Source organism: Salvelinus alpinus, chromosome 24, assembly GCF_045679555.1.
Source record: "Salvelinus alpinus chromosome 24, SLU_Salpinus.1, whole genome shotgun sequence".
NCBI lineage: Eukaryota > Metazoa > Chordata > Actinopteri > Salmoniformes > Salmonidae > Salvelinus > Salvelinus alpinus.
Genome location: NC_092109.1, coordinates 26,641,451 through 26,666,366, shown reverse-complemented (window position 1 = coordinate 26,666,366; position 24,916 = coordinate 26,641,451). Strand labels below are relative to the sequence as shown.

General features: G+C 42.1%; 1 protein-coding gene and 1 long non-coding RNA gene across 2 annotated transcripts in view; one reads left to right on the top strand and one right to left on the bottom strand.

Moving 5' to 3' along the window:
* Positions 1-933: 933 nt before the first annotated feature.
* LOC139552440 (calsenilin-like) overlaps positions 934-24,916 on the top strand; it is a 36,620-nt gene continuing 12,637 nt past the window's right edge. Inside the window, exons 1-2 of the mRNA XM_071364191.1 lie at positions 934-1,053; positions 10,216-10,396. Coding sequence (XP_071220292.1) covers positions 1,048-1,053; positions 10,216-10,396 — 187 coding nt within the window. The 5' untranslated portion in view covers positions 934-1,047. The remainder of the gene's footprint in view (positions 1,054-10,215; positions 10,397-24,916) is intronic.
* LOC139551949 (uncharacterized) lies at positions 7,997-8,439 on the bottom strand. Its single transcript, XR_011670346.1, has 2 exons — positions 8,313-8,439; positions 7,997-8,214 (listed from the first exon to the last, which is right to left on the bottom strand). It is a non-coding gene; the product is annotated as an uncharacterized lncRNA (long non-coding RNA).

Sequence of the window (24,916 nt, the reverse complement as noted above, 5' to 3'; positions counted from 1 at the left end):
CCCTTCGATGTGTAGAACGGATGTGGGTGGAGCCTGGTCTACATAAGTGTGCAACTTTCAAAAAATCCCAAAAGCTCTGACGAAGGCCGTGTGGCCGATACGTAAGCTTATTAAATATCGGTGATACTATCAAGAGCAGTGTGCGGTTTCCTTTTCCTTCATCTTGTTCAATTGATGCCATGCACCTGCAAATAAGATTGCTCAGATGTGCGAGTGCCTTTTTGAATTTGACCTTGACCTTACCACACATTGATCTTGTGTTCATTCTATCATTACTGATAGAAAAATGTATTGTGCTGCTAAGACCTAGCCTGAGTAGCCTCTGAATACAATTCAGCAAAGCCACTGTTATCAGCGCAGTACTGCTGTCAAGTCTTAAACCCCGGTAATGTGTGAAATGTACATGTGCTCAATAGCACATAGCCTAACTACAGTAATTTACATATTTAGGGAACTCAAGCTAAAAAGTATTTTATTCAATGAAATCATTGTTTTATCTGTTATAGGCTATGTATTTAGTTGTTTAGCCCACATAACAATCTACAATCTACATGTAACTGTCCTCGTTGCTTATCATCATGATCAGCAAAATGTCCAAAGGTCTACAGAAAAAAACATCAAAGTAAGATATCCCCAATGAGCTCAATATGGCTTTTATCTTGAGTCCTACAAATCCAGCTCCCTTTGTGTGACCAACTTCAATGGAGAACAGATTGTTGGCCAGGTTCCGTTTGTGACTGTCTTATATTAGATAGGGAAAGACATCTTGCGCACGCGGTCAGAATCTAGACCAGAGAAACCCTACAGCGACTTCAGGACCACGGACAGCGACTTAAAGAAGGCTTACCGAGGGGGGCAGTTCTCTCTCTCTCTCTCTCTCTCTCTCTCTCTCTCTCTCTCTCTCTCTCTCTCTCTCTCTCTCTCTCTCTCTTTGAAATGCGCGAGTTTCCACTTACATCAAGATCCTCAGAACGAAAAGTGCGCGCGACTAAAGGAACGCCTCAGAGTGGTTTACTGTAAAGAGCAAGATATCAACACAATAACACCATGCAGGTAAATTGAAAAGATAACATGTATATTTTGTTGTGTTTGTTGTGTTAGTTTTAATTGTTGGAATAGCCTAAACAAACTGCTGCAGAGTTTTGAGTTCAGTACGAGGCAGACCTGCTGAATCCATGCCCACGTCATTCGTGGAATAACAGTTATGGCAGAAAATAATAATTGAGTTATTGCAAAACATGTCATACAGTGGACAAATAAATACATCCAATCAATTGTTATTATATTTTTTATTATTTTAATGTGAGTGTTGCTGAATCAATCAAATGAAACAGTAACCAACTGCCATGGAAAATATGTAATGTCAGCTACTTGGTGTCACTGATATTGTACCTGCTCTGACGATGGCTCTATTCTATGCCATTTTGTGACAATGGCTAGGCTCAACTTAATGATAGTAATTCTTACCATCTGCAGTATTGTATGTCACTATCTTAGCAACAACAACAATAATAACAATAATAATTAGGTGGGTGCTTATATTTGTCCTATTTCACACATGTACAACTGTGTATTATATGCATGTGTGAATTGGAAATGTTTTTTTCGCATATCCCAACTCCCCCTGAAACACCCTTGGAGAGTGGGGTCATGGCCAAGGTCTTAGTTTAAAGCGGTAATCAGCAGTTTAATTAATTTTAAAGCATACTCCCCGCCTGTTTCGATAACAAACTGAGGGATGGGGCTGGAGAAACTTAACCACTCTCACAGACAGGTCTCTGGATGCAAGGACTGACCATCCATGATATCAAAAATATAATTTTAACTGTGTTTTGAGGCTATATGGCATTTGTTTACATTTACTATATTTTGGGTTCTGATGGGGTACAACAGTTGAACTAAGATCATGAGAAATGTATAAGTTACATTCTTCAAGAATCAACGGATACATATCACAATTTATGTAACTGCAGACTGCCCCTTTAACTGTGTTGTAACCATGTACTACTAAATTATGTGTATCAATTTCAGACAGGCAATTACTATAAATGTTTTAAAGTTAAGCCATTGTCCAAAGGCAAGCATTCAGATATAATGTAATGTATTTTATCAACTAATGGTGTCCATATTGATATATAGAGTGACTGACTGTTCAACCCATTGTAGAGATTGTGCTAGACAGAAGTCTAGAAGCTGCAAAAAGCTTTTTATGAGTGCAATAGTTGAGTGTGTTGAGTGAAGTGCAGAGCATTGTGTCAGATACAGTATGTAGAGATCACTCATTGCTGCTGCAGCTCCAGCTGGAATTTGACCATGTGTTCTGCAGTTGCCTCACTGTTTGGAGTCGTACATTGAGACTTGGCATGAAATTATGTTGGTTAAGACGACACGTTGGAAAAGCTTAATGTGTTACTTGTTGGTCGGGAAAATATGTACAAGTATGGAGCTGAAATGTTTTCTTGGTTTGAAAGAAAAACAAGTGAGGTAGTAGTCCTCCCCATCCCCCACCCCCTTATACAACACACACACAGCGATGGTAAACTATTTTTTGGCATACACTCATGTCTTGGGACCGTCCGCCCAACAAAACCAATGAGGGAGCATTATCATCTAACCATTTTCAATGTAGTTGTCTCAGTCTGTACTGTAATATATTTAGACTCTGAGAGACACAGTGCATGTGCGATACAGTGCACAGAGATACAATATACCAATAGTGTTCTGTGATACAGTGCATCCCTCTGTGACAATAATCAGCTGAGTCCCAGCTGTTCCATGCAGCAAGGCATTACAGGCATGATTGAACCCTAGAGGCTCTGTGATTTACCACCCAACAGCACTGTACCCTAAAACTTCTCAACTGCCAGTCCCTTTCTCAGGAAATAACACAATACCAGAATGGATAGCTACAATTGCTTGAGTTAGGAAATATGGGCTTTTGTAATGTAAAAACTATTTCCCCAAAGTCCACACAATACAGTAGTTGAGGAAACCCTGGGGTCTATAGATCCAAGCAGAGACTTTCATATATTGTGATTGCAGACGCAGAGGGCAATTTGATAAGATTCAAATGTAACCACACTGTAACTTAAATTTAATTGTTCATTGAACAATTCATCCAGGCAAATAAAAGAGAGGTCACCCCCCACCCCTTTCTCCCCTGTCGTGGAATCTGTTTTATCTGAGGAAGTGCACGCGCGGCTACTTAATGAGCATGCCAATGGGAGAAGAGAGAGGAGACAACTTGTAGGGGTGCATAGGGACTATGGAGGCAGTTTGAAGTATTTCTATAAGAGAGTGTATTTGCTTGTTCAAGTACACTATATATACAAAGTATGTGGACACCCCTTCAAATTAGTAGTGACGGCTATTTCACCCACACCCGTTGCTGAGAAGTGTATAAAATCGAGCACACAGCCATGCAATCTCCATAGACAAATATTGGCAGTAGAATGGCCTTACTCGAGACCTCAGTGACTTCCAATGTGGCATCGTCATAGGATGCCACCTTTCCAACAAGTAAGTTCATCAAATTTCTGCCCTGCTAGAGCTGCCCCGATCAACTGTAAGTTCTGTTATTGTGAAGTGGAAACGTCTAGGACAACAACGGCTCAGCCGCGAAGTGGTAGGGCACGCAAGTTCACAGAACGTGACCGCCGAGTGCTGAAGCACATAACACGTAAAAAATTGTCTGTCCTCGGTTCTGTTATTGTTATCGCTCATATACCGAGTTCCAAACTGGCTCTGGAAGCAACGTCAGCACAAGAACTGTTTGTTGCGAACTTCACCATGCGCTATGCCAAGCATCGGCTGGAGTGGTATAAAGCTTGCTGCCATTTGACTCAGTGGAAGTAGTGGAAAAATGTTTTCTGGAGTGATGAATCACACTTCACCATCTGGGTTTGGAGGATGCAAGGATAATGCTACCTGCCCCAATGCATCATTTCAACTGTAAAGTTCGGTGGAGGAGGAATAATGGTCTGGGGCTGTTTTTCACGGTTCGGGCTAGGCCCTTTTGTTCCAGTGAAGGAAAATCTTAAGGCTACAGCATACAGTACAATGACATTACACACGATTCTGTGCTTCCAAATTTCTTGCAACAGTTTGGGGAAGGCCCTTTCCTGTTTAAGCATGACAATGCCCCGTGCACAAAGCGAGGTCCATACAGAAATGGTTTGTCGAGATCGGTGTTTAAGAACTTGACTGGCCTGCACAGACCATCACCTCAATCCCATCAAACACCTTTGGGATGAATTGGAACGCCGACTGCGAGCCAGGCCTAATCGCCCAACATCAGTGACCGACCTCACTAATGCTCTTGTGGCTGAATGTTATCAAATCGATGGTGCCAACTAAACTGACTTTTTGGGATATAAAGAAGGATTTTATCTAACAAAATGACCATGCATGTTGTAGCTGGGACCCTTGGGATTGCAAATCAGAGGAAGATTTTCAAAAAGTAAGTGAGTATTTAATCGCTATTTGTGATTTTACGAAGCCTGTGCTGGTTGAAAAATATTTTGATGTGGGGCGCCGCCCTCAAACAATCGCATGGCATGCTTTCGCTGTAAAGCCTATTGTAAATCGGACAATGCAGTTAGATTAACAATAATTTAAGCTTTTAACCGATATATGGCATTTGTATGTACATAGATGTTTATTATCCATAATTTTTACGATTTTTTATTTGAATTGCGCGCCTTCCAGTTTCACCAGAAGTTGTCGACAGGTGGCGGGACGCCTATCCCAAAGAAGTTTTTAACATGATCAATATGGGGGGGAAAAAAGTATTGACTGCTGATCGCTGCCTATGGTGCTGCAATTGCGACATGTCTATGCGACTGCATGCCTATCGAATCGATGATAGGCTTTCTGTGGTGCCAGGGCATGTATAGCTTTGCTTTAGCTAATGGATAAACGTTTATTTATAGTCCTATTTGGTCATCATTTTCTCATGTTAAGCCTAACAATAATTTCACGAAGCTATACACAGTGTCACAATGCTGCCATTTTTAGACTGCTGGCTGGTGACAATAATGTATCCAATGAAATGCAAACATTGCAGATTGTAAAATAAATGTTAGATGCAACAGCATACTAATCAGCTACCAATTGATTTTGTTGAATATACAACTGTCCTGTATAGGCTACCTGAACCTGCATGACATGAACTGTCCTCGTGCTCTTTCCCAGCTTGGATAGAAAAATGTTGTGCTTAAAACCAGTCCGTTAATGCCAAATAATACAGTCAGTCCACCCTCAAAACACTAGCTTACTAGGAATTGTTTCATTACGCAGTGTACCATCTATAACTATAAACCTATTTAGCTGCTATTTAGAAACTTTTTACAAAATGACATACAGTGGGGAGAACAAGTATTTGATACACTGCCGATTTTGCAGGTTTTCCTACTTACAAAGCATGTAGAGGTCTGTCATTTTTATCATAGGTACACTTCAACTATGAGAGACGGAATCTAAAACAAAAATCCAGAAAATCACATTGTATGATTTTTAAGTAATTAATTTGCATTTTATTGCATGACATAAGTATTTGATACATCAGAAAAGCAGAACTTAATATTTGGTACAGAAACCTTTGTTTGCAATTACAGAGATCATACGTTTCCTGTAGTTCTTGACTAGGTTTGCACACACTGCAGCAGGGATTTTGGCCCACTCCTCCCTACAGATCTTCTCCAGATCCTTCAGGTTTCGGGGCTGTCGCCGGGCAATACGGACTTTCAGCTCCCTCCAAAGATTTTCTATTGGGTTCAGGTCTGGAGACTGGCTAGGCCACTCCAGGACCTTGAGATGCTTCTTACGGAGCCACTCCTTAGTTGCCATGGCTGTGTGCTTCGTGTCGTTGTCATGCTGGAAGACCCAGCCACGACCCATCTTCAATGCTCTTACTGAGGGAAGGAGGTTGATGGCCAAGATCTCGCGATACATGGCCCCATCCATCCTCCCCTCAATACGGTGCAGTCGTCCTGTCCCCTTTTCAGAAAAGCATCCCCAAAGAATGATGTTTCCACCTCCATGCTTCACGGTTGGGATGGTGTTCTTGGGGTTGTACTCATACTTCTTCTTCCTCCAAACACGGCGAGTGGAGTTAGACCAAAAAGCTCTATTTTTGTCTCATCAGACCACATGACCTTCTCCCATTCCTCCTCTGGATCATCCAGATGGTCATTGGCAAACTTCAGACAGGCCTGGACATGCACTGGCTTAAGCAGGGGGACCTTGCGTGCGCTGCAGGATTTTAGTCCATGACGGCGTAGTGTGTTACTAATGGTTTTCTTTGAGACTGTGGTCCCAGCTCTCTTCAGGTCATTGACCAGGTCCTGCCGTGTAGTTCTGGGCTGATCCCTCACCTTCCTCATGATCATTGATTCCCCACGAGGTGAAATCTTGCATGGAGCCCCAGACCGAGGGTGATTGACCGTCATCTTGAACTTCTTCCATTTTCTAATAATTGCGCCAACAGTTGTTTCCTTCTCACCAAGCTGCTTGCCTATTGTCCTGTAGCCCATCCCAGCCTTGTGCAGGTCTACAATTTTATCCCTGATGTCCTTACACAGCTCTCTGGTCTTGGCCATTGTGGAGAGGTTGGAATCTGTTTGATTGAGTGTGTGGACAGGTGTCTTTTATACAGGTAACGAGTTCAAACAGGTGCAGTTAATACAGGTAATGAGTGGAGAACAGGAGGGCTTCTTAAAGAAAAACTAACAGGTCTGTGAGAGCCGGAATTCTTACTGGTTGGTAGGTGATCAAATACTTATGTCATGCAATAAAATGCAAATTAATTATTTAAAAATCATACAATGTGATTTTCTGGATTTTTGTTTTAGATTCCGTCTCTCACAGTTGAAGTGTACCTATGATAAAAATTACAGACCTCTACATGCTTTGTAAGTAGGAAAACCTGCAAAATCGGCAGTGTATCAAATACTTGTTCTCCCCACTGTATCAAATAGCCTAACACTGAGGAATAAGTATTCGGCTTGAGGATAAATTCAGCCACTATTTATTGTTGTACTCAGCAGTTTTGTCTGGCTAATAGCCTACACAAATGGGCTGCAATATTCAAGGTAAATTACTGTAAATAAAAAATTAAAAAATCTAACTTGAGAGATGCCCTGGTGTCTTGAAGTCTTCCTTTTTTGTAGGTCCGGGATGCGGACCCGACTGTTTTCAATACTGAATATTGCCAACCCAGACCTTCCTGAGACATTGTACAATATATGTCCATTGCGCTGCACACAATTTAAACTAGTCTTGAATGATGCATTCCAAAATATACCAGAGATAAGGGACTGTTGATTTCACTCTCAGTTAATCTCTTTCCGTAATATGTTGCGACTGGCAATTAAGGAGAATGAGAGGCTCAATTAAAGATGTTGCAGAACTGGTGTATTTGAAGTACAACTCCCTTCTGCCCAGTTTCCCTGATGTTGCTACGGCAATCAAGCTGTTTTTACCATCCCTGTAACTGTTGCTTCTACAGAGAGAGTGTTTTCTCAACTAAAACTCATAAAGAACTACCTAAGAATCATTAGGCTCCCGGTCTGATATGTGCTTTTGAACACCTGACCACCTGTAAGTCATTGCACTGGCACCGTCGTAGCCTTGACCACAGCATTTGTACAATAATCTTCACTTTTTCAGTCACATTCCTGAAGCACTTACCTTCCTAGTACATATGGAGATTAAAAAGGTTTATGAATGACTTTTTGGAGGGTTACTGTCAAAATGATTTATTAAATGTAAAACAAAATAGACATCGATGACAGCGCATGGGCCCCCAGAGTTTGCGGGGGCGTCCAGTACGCCAGTTCTCTCTTGTCCCAGACCTGTTGTTTTCCTCCCTCTCTCTCTCTCTCTTTCTCTCTCTCTCTCTCTCTCAGAAGAGGACTGCCCACCCCTCAGAGCCTAGTTCTGTTATGATGAGCGAAGGGGGGGAACCCAAGAGCGGACTCAGCAGAGGAAACCGGAATGAATGCAAAAAATGTTTATTGAACACAAAGTGCAGAACCGGGGCAGCTCAGATGAGTTGCAATAACCAGGAGTGTAGAGTGAGGTTGGAGGTGGCAGCGTGGAATAGGGGAACAGCTCCTGGGGGGAATCCAAGGTAATGGTGGTGAGTAATATCCAGAGCAAGGTGGTTGGTGGTGAGATGTGGAACAGGAGACAGGAGCCAGAGACAGAGCGGTACTGCAAGGAGAGGACAAAAATGATGTACGGTAGGGAAACATGCACAGCAGAGCAAACAGGATCTAGAGCAAAGACAAAAGGCTAGAATGATAACTAACAGATAATATATTACGATCTGGCAGCGTGGAGATGGCAGGAATAAGTATATGTAGAGGTCTTGATTTATGGGACGATATGCAGCTGGTAGGGATTAGCTCTGACTCCAGCACATCTGTCTCCAACCACACAATCACACCAAGGGAGAGAAAGAGAGAGAGAGAGAGAGAGAGAGCGAGTATACAGGGGGAGAACTGAAGGTTAGGACAACACCGGATGGACACCAGAGGGCGTAGTGGGAGCAGATGTGACAAGTTCCTCTCTAGTTTTCTTCCTAGGTTCCTGCCTTTGTAGGGAGTTGTTCCTTGCCACAATGCTTCTACATCTGCATTGCTTGCTCTTTTGGGGTTTTAGGCTGGGTTTCTGTATAAGCACTTTGTGACATCTGCTGATGTAAAAAGGGCTTTATAAATACATTTAATTATATGTCCTGGTGTTCAACACATGGCCAGTACTCATCCCCACCCTGACGCTGATCTTATGTTGATGCTGTTTTTCTGAGTTTCTCAATGCTCTGTGTGCCTTGGCTCCCTTTCATATTCAAATGGGAGAGGAAGAGATGATGAGGGAGCTGGGTATCTCCCTCGATATTTTGCTCCATTCTCTCTTCAAACACTGTAACAAAACAAGAATCCACACCACGCGGCCACACGCATACATATACACACACACACAAACACACACATGGTCCCTGGAATAGACTAAAATGAACAGCTTTGTATGCGTAAAAAAACATGATAGCTCCATCCTTGTGGCACGGTGGACTAATTCCATGGATAGAGAACAGAAGATTATAGGTTTGAAACTCACTGATGGCTCGTCACAATAAAAAATAAAATGTGTTTGCATGATTAATGCCTAAGGAAATGAATTTCCATGTGTCCTATCTGTCCTTGGAGTTAAAACAAAGTTATCCCAAAATAAGCTAGCCGTGTTATTGAAACGTTCAGTAAACATTTTAAGGATCCCCATTAGCTGTTGCAAAAGCAGCAGCTACGATTCCTGGGGTCCCCACAAAACATGAAACATGACATAATACAGAACATCAATAGACAAGAACAGCTCAAGAACAGCTCAAGAGCTCAAGAACTACATAAAAAATGTAAAAGGCACACTTAGCCTACATATCAATGCATACACACAAACTATCTAGGTCAAATAGGGGAGAGTCGTTGTGCCGTGAGGTGTTAATAGAGAATTTCCGTTCTCAGAGCGTTAATAAAACCTCCCAGGAAAACTTTCAAGGAAACAGAGTTAAATGTTCTCAGAACCTCCCTGAAACCTAAAAATAAACAGAACAGGAGAAATTCAAAACATATTAAAAAAAACGTTCACTTTTACCGGTCAGGAAATGTATGGCTTCGTTCCCACAACCAATGTGAAACCAAAAACACACGTTCCCACAACTTTCAAGGAACCAAATGTGCTACTGAATAGTAGGTTTTCTTCCACTCAGTCGGGGTTGATGCTACCTCTTTCCTTCTCTATTATTTTCTTCATCCTACAACCCATCCTCCTCTTATCTTCAGTCACAACATCCTGTATTACCAGCCTCCTGCCTCCCTTGTTTTATCACTCTTTCTTCTAACTTCTAATGAGACATTGTTGCTAGGTAATGCATAGGTGGCAAGTTGAAGGAATTGACAACTTAAGTCTGCTTAGGAATGGCTCATTTTAAGCCTTGTGGGGTTCTTTGCACAATTGTGTTTCTATTTTGAAATGATATTCTCTTCCTCCCTCTCTGTCCAGCCCATGATTTCTCCTCTGTGTATTCACTAACCCTTCTGTACCAACTACCCTCTCTGAAGTATACTAACACCTCTTTTGTGTCTGTACTAACAGTCCTTTCTGTAGTGTCCTTCCCCCTTTCTCTGTCATCTGTTAACCCAGTTCTATGTCCCCCAGGCTGATGGGAAGGGGATGGACAGTGGCCTCCTGCAAGATGCCAATGGAACGGAGCCCAGCCCGGGAGGACAGAGGGAGGACAGAGGGAAATGGCAGAAGCCGCGGATCAGTCGTAAATCTCTGATGAAGTGCTGTCTCGTCAAATGGATCATCGACAGCACAACACATGCACAGGGGCCAGGTAGGTATGGGACAGAGCAGAACTAACTACCCAACTAACTACTGTAAGTAATATGAGGCTCAGTCATCCCAGCCACAGTGTTGTATGTGTCCTACCCTGTTTGGGATAGCTGGGGTGGAGTGGAGATGAAGGCGGAGTAGAGGGGGAGGGGATGCAGTCTTTCAATCCCCTGGCCTATACTACTGATTACATTATTTCTGATGCATCTACCCTGTCTTATAGGACTATATTTAAAACTCTATCTTCTCTCTCTGTCTCTCGCTGTCTCTCAGTTGACTTCTGCTGTGCTAGCCTCTCCTCTCTTTGTGTCACTTCAGTATACCAGCCAATCAATCTATCAATAAATCTCTATTCATTCTAGCTCCCTCCACAGTCCCAGTAAACTGATTGCTGTAGGGTTACTGCTGAGTTTGTTCCTGTAAGCTCTTCCAATTTCTCCTGTCATAATTCTTTTGAATGGTCTTTATTAAATGTTTTATTGTTGACTATTTATTTTTCTCTCAATTCTTACAAATGGTTTTAGGAGGCATTTATACTTAACAGAAATATAAACACAACATGTAAAGTGTTGATCCTATGTTTCATGAGCTTAAATAAAAGATCCCAGAAATGTTCCAGATGCACAAAAAGCTTATTTCTCAAAACATTTTGGCACAAATTTCTTTACATCCCTGTTAGTGAGCATTTCTCCTTTGCCAAGATAATCTATCCACCTGACAGGTGTGGCATATCAAGAAGCTGATTAAACAGCATGATCATTACACAGGTGCACCTTGTGCTGGGGACAATAAAAGGCCTCTCTAAAATGTGCAGTTTTGTCACACAACATAATGCCACAGATGTCTCAAGTTTGGAGGGAGCGTGCAATTGGCATTCTGACTGCAGGAATGTCCACCAGAGCTGTTGCCAGAGAATTGAATGTTAATTTCTTTACCATAATGTCATTTTAGAGATTTGGCAGTACGTCCAACAGGCTTCACAACCTTTAACCACGTGTAACCACGCCAGCCCAGGGCCTCCACATCCGGCTTCTTAACCTGCAGGATCGTCTTAGACCAGCCACCCGGACAGCTGATGAAACTGTAGGTTTGCACAACCAAATAATTTCTGCCCAAACTGTTAGAAACCGTCTCAGGGAAGCTCATCTGCGTGCTCATCGTCCACACCAGGGTCTTGACCTGACTGCAGTTTGGCATCGTAACCGGCAAATGCTCACCACTGGCATGCTGGAGAAGTGTGCTCTTCATGAGAACAAATGGTGGTCACACCAGATAATGACTGGTTTTCTGATCCACGCCCCTACCTTTGTGACCTAATGTATTTATTTCAGTTGAGTGATTTCCTTATGAACTCTAACTCAGTAAAATCTTTGAAATTATAGCATGTTGCATTTATATTTTTGTTCAGTGTAGAAAGCTTAAACATATTATTGAAATAAAAATGCCAGTGTTAACAGTAATATACCTGTCATCTCTCAACAGATAGAGAAGAGCTGCCTCCTGATAGAGACTATAGCCAGTCATTTTGTCAATTGATCTTGTTCAATTATCGATGATTTTCGATTCAAAGCCTTTGTGAATTATTTAGTTTTAGATCATTTCCATACCCTTACCAAGTACAACACATGCAAATAGAGAGACTATGTAAAATATTGTTAAATAAATAGGGGCTGTTGAAGAAAGAATATGTTTTTCACTTTTCTATCCAGCACCTGAACTAGTTGGATGTGCATATTTTTCCTTTTTCATGGGTTGAAGCATGAGCTGAGTATGGAGGGAATAGTAGAGTGCCTGTTGCTGCTTATACCCTGTTAGCCCTCATTTTCTCTACCCATCTAAATTATTGACATTGCCCTTCTGTGCGTGCAGACTGGGGTTAACATCTGCACGTGCACTCACCAGAGCTAAGAGACCCTTACCCTTCTCTACCCCCAAACCCCCGTCCCGCCCCCAAATGAACCCCTTCATTGCCCTTCTGCCCTGCCTCAACTCATTCTACTCCAGTAAGGAACCCCAAATACAACCATGTCTAGGGATTTCCATCTGCTGGATAGTATCACTCATTACATGACATAGTAGAAGTACTCTCTATGCACACCAGATGGTACTCTCACTCTCTCTGGTAGTCTCAGAACTATTCAGAATTGTTTAAGTGATGGAAAGAGAGAGTGAGAGGGGAGAGAGAGAGGAGAGAGAGAGTGGAGTGGGGAGAGAGAGAGAGCCAGACTTCATCAAATAAATTGGAAATACAGACATTGTCATCCTACAAGAAACATGGTATAAAGGAGACAGACCCACTGGTTGCCCTCTAGGTTACAGAGAGCTGGTGGCCCATCTACCAAACTACCAGGTGTGAATCAGGGAAGAGACTCAGGAGGTATGCTAATTTGGTAGAAAGCAGACATAACCGACTCTGTTAAATTAGTCAAAACAGGAAAATTTTATATCTGGCTAGAAATGATCACAGAGAAAAATTTCCTCATGTGTGCTACCTAAATCCCCCCAATAGAATTCCCATAATGACAGCTTCTCCATCCTAGAGGGGGAGATCAACAATTTCCAGGCCCAGGGACATGTACTAGTCTGTGGCAACCTAAATGCCGGAACTGGACAAGAACCTGACACCCTCAACACACAGGGGGACAAACACCTACCTGGAGGTGACAGCATTCCCTCCCACATATGCCCCCCGAGACACAACTACATAACCAACAAAAATGGGTCACAAGTCCTGCAGCTCTGTCAGAGGCGGGTATGTACAGTGGCAAGAAAAAGTATGTGAACTCTTTGGAAATACCTGGATTTCTGCATAAATTGGTCATAAAATTTGATCTGATCTTCATCTAGGTTACAACAACAGACAAACACAGTCTGCTTAAACTAATAACACAAACAATGATACGTTTTCATGTCTTTATTGAACACACCGTGTAAACATTCACACTGCAGGGTGGGAAAAATATGTGAACCCTTGAATTGAATAACTGGTTGACCTTCCTTTGGCAGCAAAAACCTCAACCAAATGTTTTCTGTAGTTGCGTATCAGACCTGCACAAAGGTCAGGAGGAATTTTGGACCATTCCTCTTTACAAAACTGTTTCAGTTCAGCAATATTCTTGGGATGTCTGGTGTGAACTGCTCTCTTGAGGTCATGCCACAGCATCTCAATTGGGTTGAGGTCAGGACTCTGACTGGGCCACTCAGGAAGCTGTATTTTCTTCTGTTGAAGCCATCTGTTGTTGATTTGCTTCGGTGTTTTGGGTTATTGTCCTGTTGCATCACCCAACTTCTGTTGAGCTTCAATTGGCAGACAGATAGCCTAACATTCTCCTGCAAAATGTCTTGATGAACTTGGGAATACATTTTTCCGTCGATGATAGCAAGCTGTCCAGGCCCTGAGGCAGCAAAGCAGCCCCAAACCATGATGCTCCCTCCACCATACTTTACAGTTGGGATGAGGTTTTGATGTTGGTGTGATGTGATGTGCTTTTTTCTCCACACATAGTGTTGTGTGTTCATTCCTTCCAAACAACTCAACTTTAGTTTCCTCTGTCCACAGAATATTTTGCCAGTAGTGCTATGGAACTTCCAGGTGCACTTTTACAAACTTCAGACGTGCAGAAATGTTTGTTTTTTTGGACAGTAGTGGCTTCTTCCGTGGTATCCTCCCATGAACACAACTCTTGTTTAGTCTTTTACGTATCGTAGACTTGTCAACAGAGATGTTAGCATGTTCCAGATATTTCTGTAAGACTTTAGCTGACACTTTAAGATTCTTCTTATACTCATTGAGCATTCTGCGCTGTGCTCTTGTCATTTTTGCAGGACAGCCACTCCTAGGGAGAGTAGCAACAGTGCTGAATTTTCTCCATTTATAGACAATTTGTCTTACCGTGGACTGATGAACATCAAGGCTTTTAGAGATACTTTTGTAACCCTTTCCAGCTTTATGCAAGTCAACAAATCTTAATCTTAGGTCTTCTGAGATCTCTTTTGTTCGAGGCATGGTTCACATCAGGCAATGCTTCTCAAATTTTGTGAATGTTTTTATAGGCAATGCAGCTCTAACCAACATCTCCAATCTTGTCTCATTGATTGGACTCCAGCTTAGCTGACTCTTAACGCCAATTAGCTTTTGAAGAAGTCATTAGCCTTGGGGTTCACATACCTTTTCCAACCTACACTGTGAAGTTTTTAAATATGTGTTCAATATAGACAAGAAAAATACAATATTGTGTGTGTTATTAGTTTAAGCACACTATCTTTGTCTATTGTTGTGACTTAGATGAAGATCAGATCAAATTTGATGACCAATTTATGCAGAAATCCAGGTAATTCCAAAGGGTTCACATACTTTTTCTTGACACTATACATAGTCAATGGTAGGCTTTGAGGGGCCCCCTATGGTAGGTACACCTATAGCTCATCTCTTGGCAGTAATACTGTAGGCTACTTTATCACTGACCTCAACTCAGAGTCTCTTAGAGCATTCACAGTCAGCCCACTGACACCCCTATCAGATCACAACAAAATCACACTCTACTTGAACACAGCTATGCTCAATCATAAGGCATCAAAGCCAAAGGAACTGAATAATATTAAGAAATGCTATAGATTGAAGGAAAATAGTGTGGAAATCTACCAAAAAACAATTACTCAAAAACAAATTCAATCCCTTCAAGACAATTTCCTGGACAAAAGGTTTCACTGTAATAGTGAAGGTGTAAACTTGGCAGTAGAAATCCTAAAAAGTATAATTTGACCTCTCAGCTTCCCTAGCAAATCTAGAAATGTCAAGCAGACAACCTAAGAAAATTTGCCAAATTGACAAATGGTTTGATGAAGAATGAAAAAATCCAAGAAAGAAATTGAGAAACGTATCCAACCAAAAACATAGAGACCCAGAAAACTTGAGCCTATGCCTTCAATATAGTGAATCACTAAAACAATACAGAAATACACTACGGAAAAAGAACAGCATGTTAGAAATCAGATCAATGTAATTGAAGAATCCATAGAATCTAACCACTTCTGGCAAAATTGGAAAACTCCAAACAAACAACACAAAGAGTTATCTATCCAAATGGAGATGTATGGATAAAACACTTCTCCAATCTTTTTGGCTCTATAACAAAGAACAAAGAACAAACAGCAAAAACATATACATGATCAAATACAAGTCTTAGAATCAGCTATTAAAGACTGGAGAATCCAGTGGGTTCTGGTAATTACATAATTGCGTCAACAGCAACCTTGGAAAAATCCTCTGCATGATCATTAACAGCAGACTGGTACATTTCCTTAGCAAAAACAGTGTACTGAGCAAATGTCAAATTGGCTTTTTACCAAATTACTGTACGACAGACCACGAATTCACCCTACACACCCTAATTGACAAACAAACAAACCAAAACAAAGGCAAAGTCTTTACATGCTTTGTTGATTTTGAAAAAAAGCGTTCGACTCAATTTGGCATGAGGGCCTGCTATACAAATTGATGGAAAGTGGTGTTGGGGGAAAAACATACAACATTATAAAATCCATGTACACAAACAGAAAGTGTGTGGTTAAAATTGGCAAAAAACACACGTTTCTTTCCACAGGACAGGGGTGTGAGACACTAATGCAAAATATTTGTTATTGTAAAACAAACAAAAAACAGAAAACTTGAGCGTGCATAACTATTCACCCCCCCAAAGTCAATAGTTTGTAGACCCACCTTTGGCAGCAATTACAGCTGCAAGTCTCTTGGGGTATGTCTCAATAAGCTTGGCACATCTAGCCACTGGGATTTTTTGCCCATTCTTCAAGGCAAAACTGCTCCAGCTCCTTCAAGTTGGATGGGTTCTGCTGGTGTACAGCAATCTTTAAGTCATACCACAGATTCTCAATTGGATTGAGGTCTGGGCTTTGACTAGGCCATTCCAAGACATTTAAATGTTTCCCCTTAAACCACTCAAGTGTTGATTTAGCAGTATGCTTAGGGCCATTGTCCTGCTGGAAGGTGCACCTCCATCCCAGTCTCAAATCTCAGGAAGACTGAAACAGTTTTCCCTCAAGAATTTCCCTGTATTTAAAGCCATCCATCATTCCTTCAATTTGACCAGTTTCCCAGTCCCTGCCGATGAAAAACATTCCCACAGCATGATGCAGCCACCACCATGATTCACTGTGGGGATGGTGTTCTTGGGGTGTTCTCTTGTACCAGACATAGCGTTTTCCTTGTTCCTTGTACATTCTTCCATATGTTTGGGGAGTCTCCCACATGCCTTTTGGCAAACACCAAACGTGTTTGCTTATTTTTTTCTTTAAGCAATGGCTTTTTTCTGGCCACTCTTCCGTAAAGTCCAGCTCTGTGGAGTGTACGGCTTAAAGTGGTCCAATGGACAGATACTCCAATCTCCACTGAGCTTTGCAGCTCCTTCAGGGTTATCTTTGGTCTCTTTGTTTCCTCTCTGATTAATGCCCTCCTTGCCTGGTCCATGAGTTTTGGTGGGCGGCCCTCTCTTGGCAGGTTTGTTGTGGTTGAATGTTTTAATAATGGATTTAATGGTGCTCCGTGGGATGTTCAAAGTTTCTTATATTTTTTTATAACCCAACCCTGATCTGTACTTCTCCACAACTTTGTCCCTGACCTGTTTGGAGAGCTCCTTGGTCTTCATGGTGCCACTTGCTTGGTGGTGCCCCTTGCTTAGGGATGTTGCAGACTCTGGGGCCTTTCAGAACAGGTGTATATATACTGAGATCATGTGACAGATCATGTGACACTTAGATTGCACACATGTGGACTTTATTTAACTAATTATGTGACTTCGGAAGGTAATTGGTTGTACCAGATCTTATTTAGGGGCTTCTTAGCAAAGGGGGTGAACTTTTGTGCAACGCGACTCGGACCGGAGCATTCCGGGACTCTTTTTTTTTTTTTTTTTCTCTCAGTTTCCCCGGATTCCAGCCACAGGCTCTGGACACTTGTACCTTGATTTCGCAGCTAGCTAGCTGCAAACCGTGTGACTATTGGCTTACGTCGACCCCGGAGCAAACTCTAATCATTCTGGAGCTAGCCAGCTGAGGAGTTCCATCACCACCCGGACCCGTTTCTTTTGTTGCTGCTGCAGATACGGAACCCCACCGGGCCTTCACGACTGACTGCCGCGACTGACTGCCGACGTTATCTGCCCGAGGGATTTATCCAACTGGCACCTCCGTCCCGACGTTACCTGAACGCTCATCTGAGGCCCGCTAATCGTTAGCTGTCTTATCGGCTGCTATTTGAACAAGTATATTGGACAACTATTATTATTATTATTATTTATTTATTTTATTTTTTCCTTGGGTCACTATATCTATTTTGCCAATTTGGATTGATCCCCTCTACCACACGGAACCCCACTACACGGAACCCCACTAACCTACCGACGGAAACGCACGAGGTATCTACAAACAGACCTCCATCCTATGCTACTACCGATAGCCATATACCCGGCCAGCTGTCTGGATCGCCACGACCCCAACCAACCTCTACTCACTGGACCCTTATTGATCACCCGATTAGCATGCCTCTCCTTAATGTAAATATGCCTTGTCCATTGCTGTTCTGGTTAGTGTTTATTGGCTTATTTCACTGTAGAGACTCTAGCCCTGCTCTCTATACCATATCCAACCTCTCAGTTCCACCACCCACATATGCGATGACATCACCTGGTTTCAATGATGTTTCTAGAGACAATATCTCTCTCATCATCACTCAATACCTAGGTTTACCTTCACTGTATTCACATCCTACCATACCTTTGTCTGTACATTATTCCTTTAAACTATTTTATCGCCCCCAGAAACCTCCTTTTACTCTCTGCTCTAGTAGCTCTAGGCGACCAATTCTCATAGCTTTTAGCCGTACCCTTATCCTACTCCTCCTCTGTTCCTCTGGTGATGTAGAGGTGAATCCAGGCCCTGCAGTACCTGGCTCCACTCCTATTCCCCAGGCGCTCTCTTTTGATGACTTCTGTAACCGTAATAGCCTTGGCTTCATGCATGTTAACATTAGAAGCCTCCTCCCTAAGTTTGTTTTGTTCACTGCTTTAGCACACTCTGCCAACCCGGATGTTTTAGCCGTGTCTGAATCCTGGCTTAGAAAGACCACCAAAAATTCAGACATTTTCATCCCCAATTACAAGATTTTCAGACAAGATAGAACGGCCAAAGGGGGCGGTGTTGCAATCTACTGCAAAGACTGCCTGCAGAGTTCTGTTACACTATCCAGGTCTGTTCCCAAACAATTTGAACTTCTACTTTTAAAAATCCACCTCTCTAAAAACAAGTCTCTCACCGTTGCCGCCTGCTATAGACCACCCTCTGCCCCCAGCTGTGCTCTGGACACTATATGTGAACTGATTGCCCCCCATCTATCTTCAGAGCTCGTGCTGCTAGGCGACCTAAATTTGAACATGCTCAACACCCCAGCCACCCTACAATCTAAGCTTGATGCCCTCAATCTCACACAAATTATAAATGAACCTACCAGGTACCACCCCAATTCCGTAAACACGGGTACCCTCATAGATATCATCCTAACAAACTTGCCCTCCAAATACACCTCTGCTGTTTTCAACCAAGATCTCAGCGATCACTGCCTCATTGCCTGCATCCGTAATGGGTCAGCGGTCAAACGACCTCCACTCATCACTGTCAAACGCTCCCTGAAACACTTCAGCGAGCAGGCCTTTCTAATCGACCTGGCCGGGGTATCCTGGAAGGATATTGATCTCATCCCGTCAGTAGAGGATGCCTGGTCATTTTTTAAAAATGCCTTCCTCACCATCTTGAATAAGCATGCCCCATTCAAGAAATTTAGAACCAGGAACAGATATAGCCCTTGGTTCTCTCCTGACCTGACTGCCCTTAACCAACAGAAAAACATCCTATGGCGTTCTGCATTAGCATCGAACAGCCCCCGTGATATGCAACTTTTCAGGGAAGCCAGAAACCAATATACACAGGCAGTTAGAACAGCCAAGGCTAGCTATTTCAAGCAGAAATTTGCTTCCTGCAACACAAATTCAAAAAAGTTCTGGGACACCGTAAAGTCCATGGAGAATAAGAACACCTCCTCCCAGCTTCCAACCGCTCTGAAGATAGGAAACACTGTCACCACCGACAAATCCACTATAATCGAGAATTTCAATAAGCATTTTTCTACGGCTGGCCATGCTTTCCACCTGGCTACCCCCACCCCGGACAACAGCACTGCCCTCCCCTCTGCTACTCGCCCAAGCCTTCCCCATTTCTCTTTCTCCCAAATACAGTCAGCTGATGTTCTAAATGAGCTGCAAAATCTGGACCCTTACAAATCAGCCGGGCTAGATAATCTGGACCCTTTCTTTCTAAAACTATCTGCTGAAATTGTTGCCACCCCTATTACTAGCCTCTTCAACCTCTCTTTCGTGTCGTCTGAGATCCCCAAAGATTGGAAAGCAGCTGCGGTTATCCCCCTCTTCAAAGGGGGGGACACCCTTGACCCTAACTGCTACAGACCTATATCTATCCTACCCTGCCTTTCTAAGGTCTTCGAAAGCCAAGTCAACAAACAGATTACCGACCATTTCGAATCCCACCACACCTTCTCCGCAATGCAATCTGGTTTCAGAGCTGGTCATGGGTGCACCTCAGCTACGCTCAAGGTCATAAACGATATCGTAACCGCCATCGATAGGAAACAATACTGTGCAGCCGTATTCATTGACCTGGCCAAGGCCTTTGACTCTGTCAATCACCACATCCTCATTGGCAGACTCGACAGCCTTGGTTTCTCTAATGATTGCCTCGCCTGGTTCACCAACTACTTCTCTGATCGAGTTCAGTGTGTCAAATCGGAGGGTCTGTTGTCCGGGCCTCTGGCAGTCTCTATGGGGGTGCCACAGGGTTCAATTCTTGGACCGACTCTCTTCTCTGTTTACATCAATGATGTCGCTCTTGCTGCTGGTGATTCTCTGATCCACCTCTACGCAGACGACACTATTCTGTACACTTCTGGCCCTTCTTTTGACACTGTGTTAACAACCCTCCAGGCGAGCTTCAATGCCATACAACTCTCCTTCCGTGGCCTCCAACTGCTCTTAAATACAAGTAAAACCAAATGCATGCTCTTCAACCGATCGCTGCCTGCTCCTGCCCGCCTGTCCAACATCACTACTTTGGACGGCTCTGACTTAGAATATGTGGACACCTACAAATACCTAGGTGTCTGGTTAGACTGCAAACTCTCCTTCCAGACTCACATCAAACATCTCCAATCCAAAGTCAAATCTAGAATTGGCTTCCTATTCCGCAACAAAGCATCCTTTACTCATGCTGCCAAACATACCCTTGTAAAACTGACCATCCTACCAATCCTCGACTTCGGTGATGTCATTTACAAAATAGCCTCCAAAACCCTACTCAATAAATTGGATGCAGTCTATCACAGTGCCATCCGTTTTGTCACCAAAGCCCCATATACTACCCACCACTGCGACCTGTACACTCTCGTTGGCTGGCCCTCGCTTCATACTCGTCGCCAAACCCACTGGTTCCAGGTCATCTACAAGACCCTGCTAGGTAAAGTCCCCCCTTATCTCAGCTCGCTGGTCACCATAGCAGCACCTACCTGTAGCACGCGCTCCAGCAGGTATATCTCTCTAGTCACCCCCAAAACCAATTCTTCCTTTGGACGCCTCTCCTTCCAGTTCTCTGCTGCCAATGACTGGAACGAACTACAAAAATCTCTGAAACTGGAAACACCTATCTCCCTCACTAGCTTTAAGCACCAGCTGTCAGAGCAGCTCATAGATTACTGCACCTGTATATAACCTATCTACAATTTAGCCCAAACAACTACCTCTTTACCTACTGTATTTATTTATTAATTTATTTTGCTCCTTTGCACCCCTTTATTTCTGTCTCTACTTTGCACTTTCTTCCACCGCAAACCAACCATTCCATTGTTTTTTTAGTTTTTATTTTACGTGCTGTGTTGTACTCACTTCGCCTCCATGGCCTTTTATATTTTTATTTATTTATACATATATTTGTTTGCCTTCACCTCCCTTATCTCACCTCACTTGCTCACATTGTATATAGACTTATTTTTTATTTTTTTTTCACTGTATTATTGACTATATGTTGTTTTACTCCATGTGTAACTATGTGTTGTTGTATGTGTCGAACTGCTTTGCTTTATCTTGGCCAGGTCGCAATTGTAAATGAGAACGTGTTCTCAATTTGCCTACCTGGTTAAATAAAGGTTAAATAAATAAATAAATAAAAAAACATATGCACGCACAAGTTATTTTTTTCATTTCACTTCACCAATTTTGACTATTTTGTTTATGTCCATTACATGAAATCCAAATAAAAATCTATTTAAATTACAGGTTGTAATTTAATTACATGTTGTAATACAACAAAATAGGAAAAACGCCAAGGGGGATGAATACTTTTGCAAGGCACTGTATAGACATAATATCACATTTGAAATGTCTTTATTCTTTTGGAACTGTGTGTAATGTAAAACAATATATATGTTTATTTCACTTTTGTTTATCTATTTCACTTGCTTTATCAATGTAAACATATGTTTCCTATGCCAATAAAGCCCCTAAAATTGAAATTGAATTGAGACAGAGAGCTGTACTGTAATTGTTTGGGACTATTGGCCTTAATGCTGCTCTCATTACAGTTATTAATGTTTGATCCGAAGAGTATGGAAATGACGATATGCCATCAATGTCTGTCTTTAATGTAAGATCGATCAGCACTTTGTACTGCTGTCTTTGTTTCAAGGCTGTGTTAATTTACGCACACTACGTAACTGCTGCTCAAACTGCCACTTCCTTTACTTTCTGTCTTTACTCACCCTCTTCTGAACCATGATGATGTAGCCTATGTCTCCTCATATGTTAACCAACACCATCCCATCCCTACTAACTGCTTTTTCGCTTCTCAATGATCATGCAAGTACCAACGAGTAGGCTACCAAGCTGTTCCACCTCTGTGCAGCCGAATGTTATAGGCAGCTGAGCATGTGTATCAGGACAGGTAACCAAAGTCTGACAATGGTCAAGTTCATTTTGCATCACCCGGCACCCTTATGTCGTTTGTCAACTACTGCTTTAGACTGCCTACTATTTGTGATGATAATCTTCATAGTTATGCTGCCATATCTTAGCGAGAGTTGATGAAAAAAGACCTAGCCAATGTTAGCAATGATTATGAGAGACTGCCTGTCTCTGTCTTGCTTGAAATAGACTACCTTTGTTTTGTGCTTATGTTTGCAATACTGTTACAACACACAACAAAGTTGGTACGGACATGTCGATCATGTCTTTTGTGTACAACATGATAGCTGCATGTAGCCTAACACCCCTCCTGAAAAAATAGGGGCATAGAATTTATAGTTTGAATATGTCAACCATATCTTTAGTGTAGAGAAGCAGGACCAAAGTAACACTTTTAGTTTTGTTCCTAATTACTCAGAGATCGATAGAGCTAGATACACCATATTTTATGACAAATATCTTATATATTTGCCTCTACCATTAGGAATTGTAATTTCATTTCTAGGGTAAATAAGTTGAAATGAAATAGACAGAGAACAGAACTACCGCAACATTACTTTTGTACCTGCCGGTGGGGCGAGAATAACACAGCCTTGGGATGGAAGAAACAGCTGGCGAGAAGTGCACAATATTTGTCTCATCGCCATGTTTCTGGTTTGTAATGCTCGTTACTTTCAACAAATGTACTATAAGCCATCATTTCATGTTTGTGTCGATTTGAATAATTAATCCTATAGGTTCGGAATGTATGAAAATGAACCATGCATCAACATTGTAATGTTACGCAAACACAATATTTTGCCTTACAATATGAATCAGACTAAAATGGATCACATAATAGCTACATTAACCATAATTTTCTTATCTCACTTTAATTGGAATGTAGTAGGAGATGTTTTTCACCATTTTCAATGATTATTCATGCTTAGCTGGACCAATTATGTGCGCTCTAGCTGTCCTTGTCATGCGCGCTCCTCGTGTCTTGATAAAATAAACAGCTTTATTCTCTTCACAAACAGCAAACTCATCATGCTTATCACATTTCCATGGCTTTACATAAGGTATTTGACCTCCAGAATCATAAATGTATTTTTAACCACTAACCTGCATATAAAAGCTTATGTGAGAAGCTGATCCATCAAGTCAATTGATTAAGTCATAATTCTAATGTCATATAATTTTCAAACATTCAGTCACTTGTTGATACATTGCTAACATTATAAAAGCAATATGAACTAGCAGGGACAATGGCCTGTGCATAAATGTTTATTTTATTTTATTCCTGGTCATCAGTTTACATTGTTTTGCTGTAATTTCACCCAGGCTAACACCCAAGACTAGCTAGCATGATACTTGAAACCTATGCTGTCATTTAGTAACTAGATAGGATAAGAAAATGACATGTTTGGAACCTTAAACAACTAAACACAACTCTACAACCGAAAAACACTGTTTTAGCTCAAAACCACTTTTTGTTGATAACTCGGTGAAACATGGTCGGAATGGGCTGCTGTTTTGCAGGGAGCTCGTCCTCCACATTAGGAATGCACTGACCTCACTGTGCATCATTCTAGCTTCTGTGTTACATGACAAAATGGGCATTACTTTCGCACCGTGTTGCTTTAATCCCTGCTCTCCCCTACAACATAAAGTTTCCCCCTCCATGTCAACGAGGGAGAAGCGGCAGTGGGAGACTGAGCAGAAGCTACGTACAAGAAAAATCCTGCACTTGCGCAGAAATCTCCATATGAATAGCCAAGGCAAGTCGGATTTCAGAAAATCCGGAACCGCAGCCACTCAGTTGTTTTAAATGGTCTATTACATGAGCTAACCTTATACCGTATGCATGGATAGAAGGGTCTGCCTGGTACTGTTCTGGCAGTTCACATGTTTATGGAGACATCAGTGGAGTAAATATGTTCTGTGATCATTCTGATAGTAGTGGTTTGGTCACCTGTGTTTGCTCCCTGTGGAAATAGAGTTGACAGTGAGGAAACTTCTCCTAAAAGGCATTTTTTACTCTTAGTATTTCAACTTGTATGTGTTTGCAAAGAAGCACTCGCCCTCCATTTGGCAAATCTGACCATAATTCTATCCTCCTAATTTCTGCTTACAAGCAAAAAATGTACGCAGGAAGCACCAGTGACAAGATCAATAAAAAAGTGGTCAGATAAAGCAGATGCTAAGCTACAGGACTGTTTTGCTAGTACAGACTGGAATATGCTCCGGGATTCCTCCAATGGCATTGAGGAGTACATCACATCTGTCATTGGCTTCATCAATAATTGCATCGATGACGTCGTCCCCACAGTGACCGTACGTACATAACCCAACCAGAAACCATGGATTACAGCCAGCATCTGCACTGAGCTAAAAGCTAGAGCTGCCACCTTCAAGAGGCGGGACTCTAACCCGGAAACTTCTAAGAA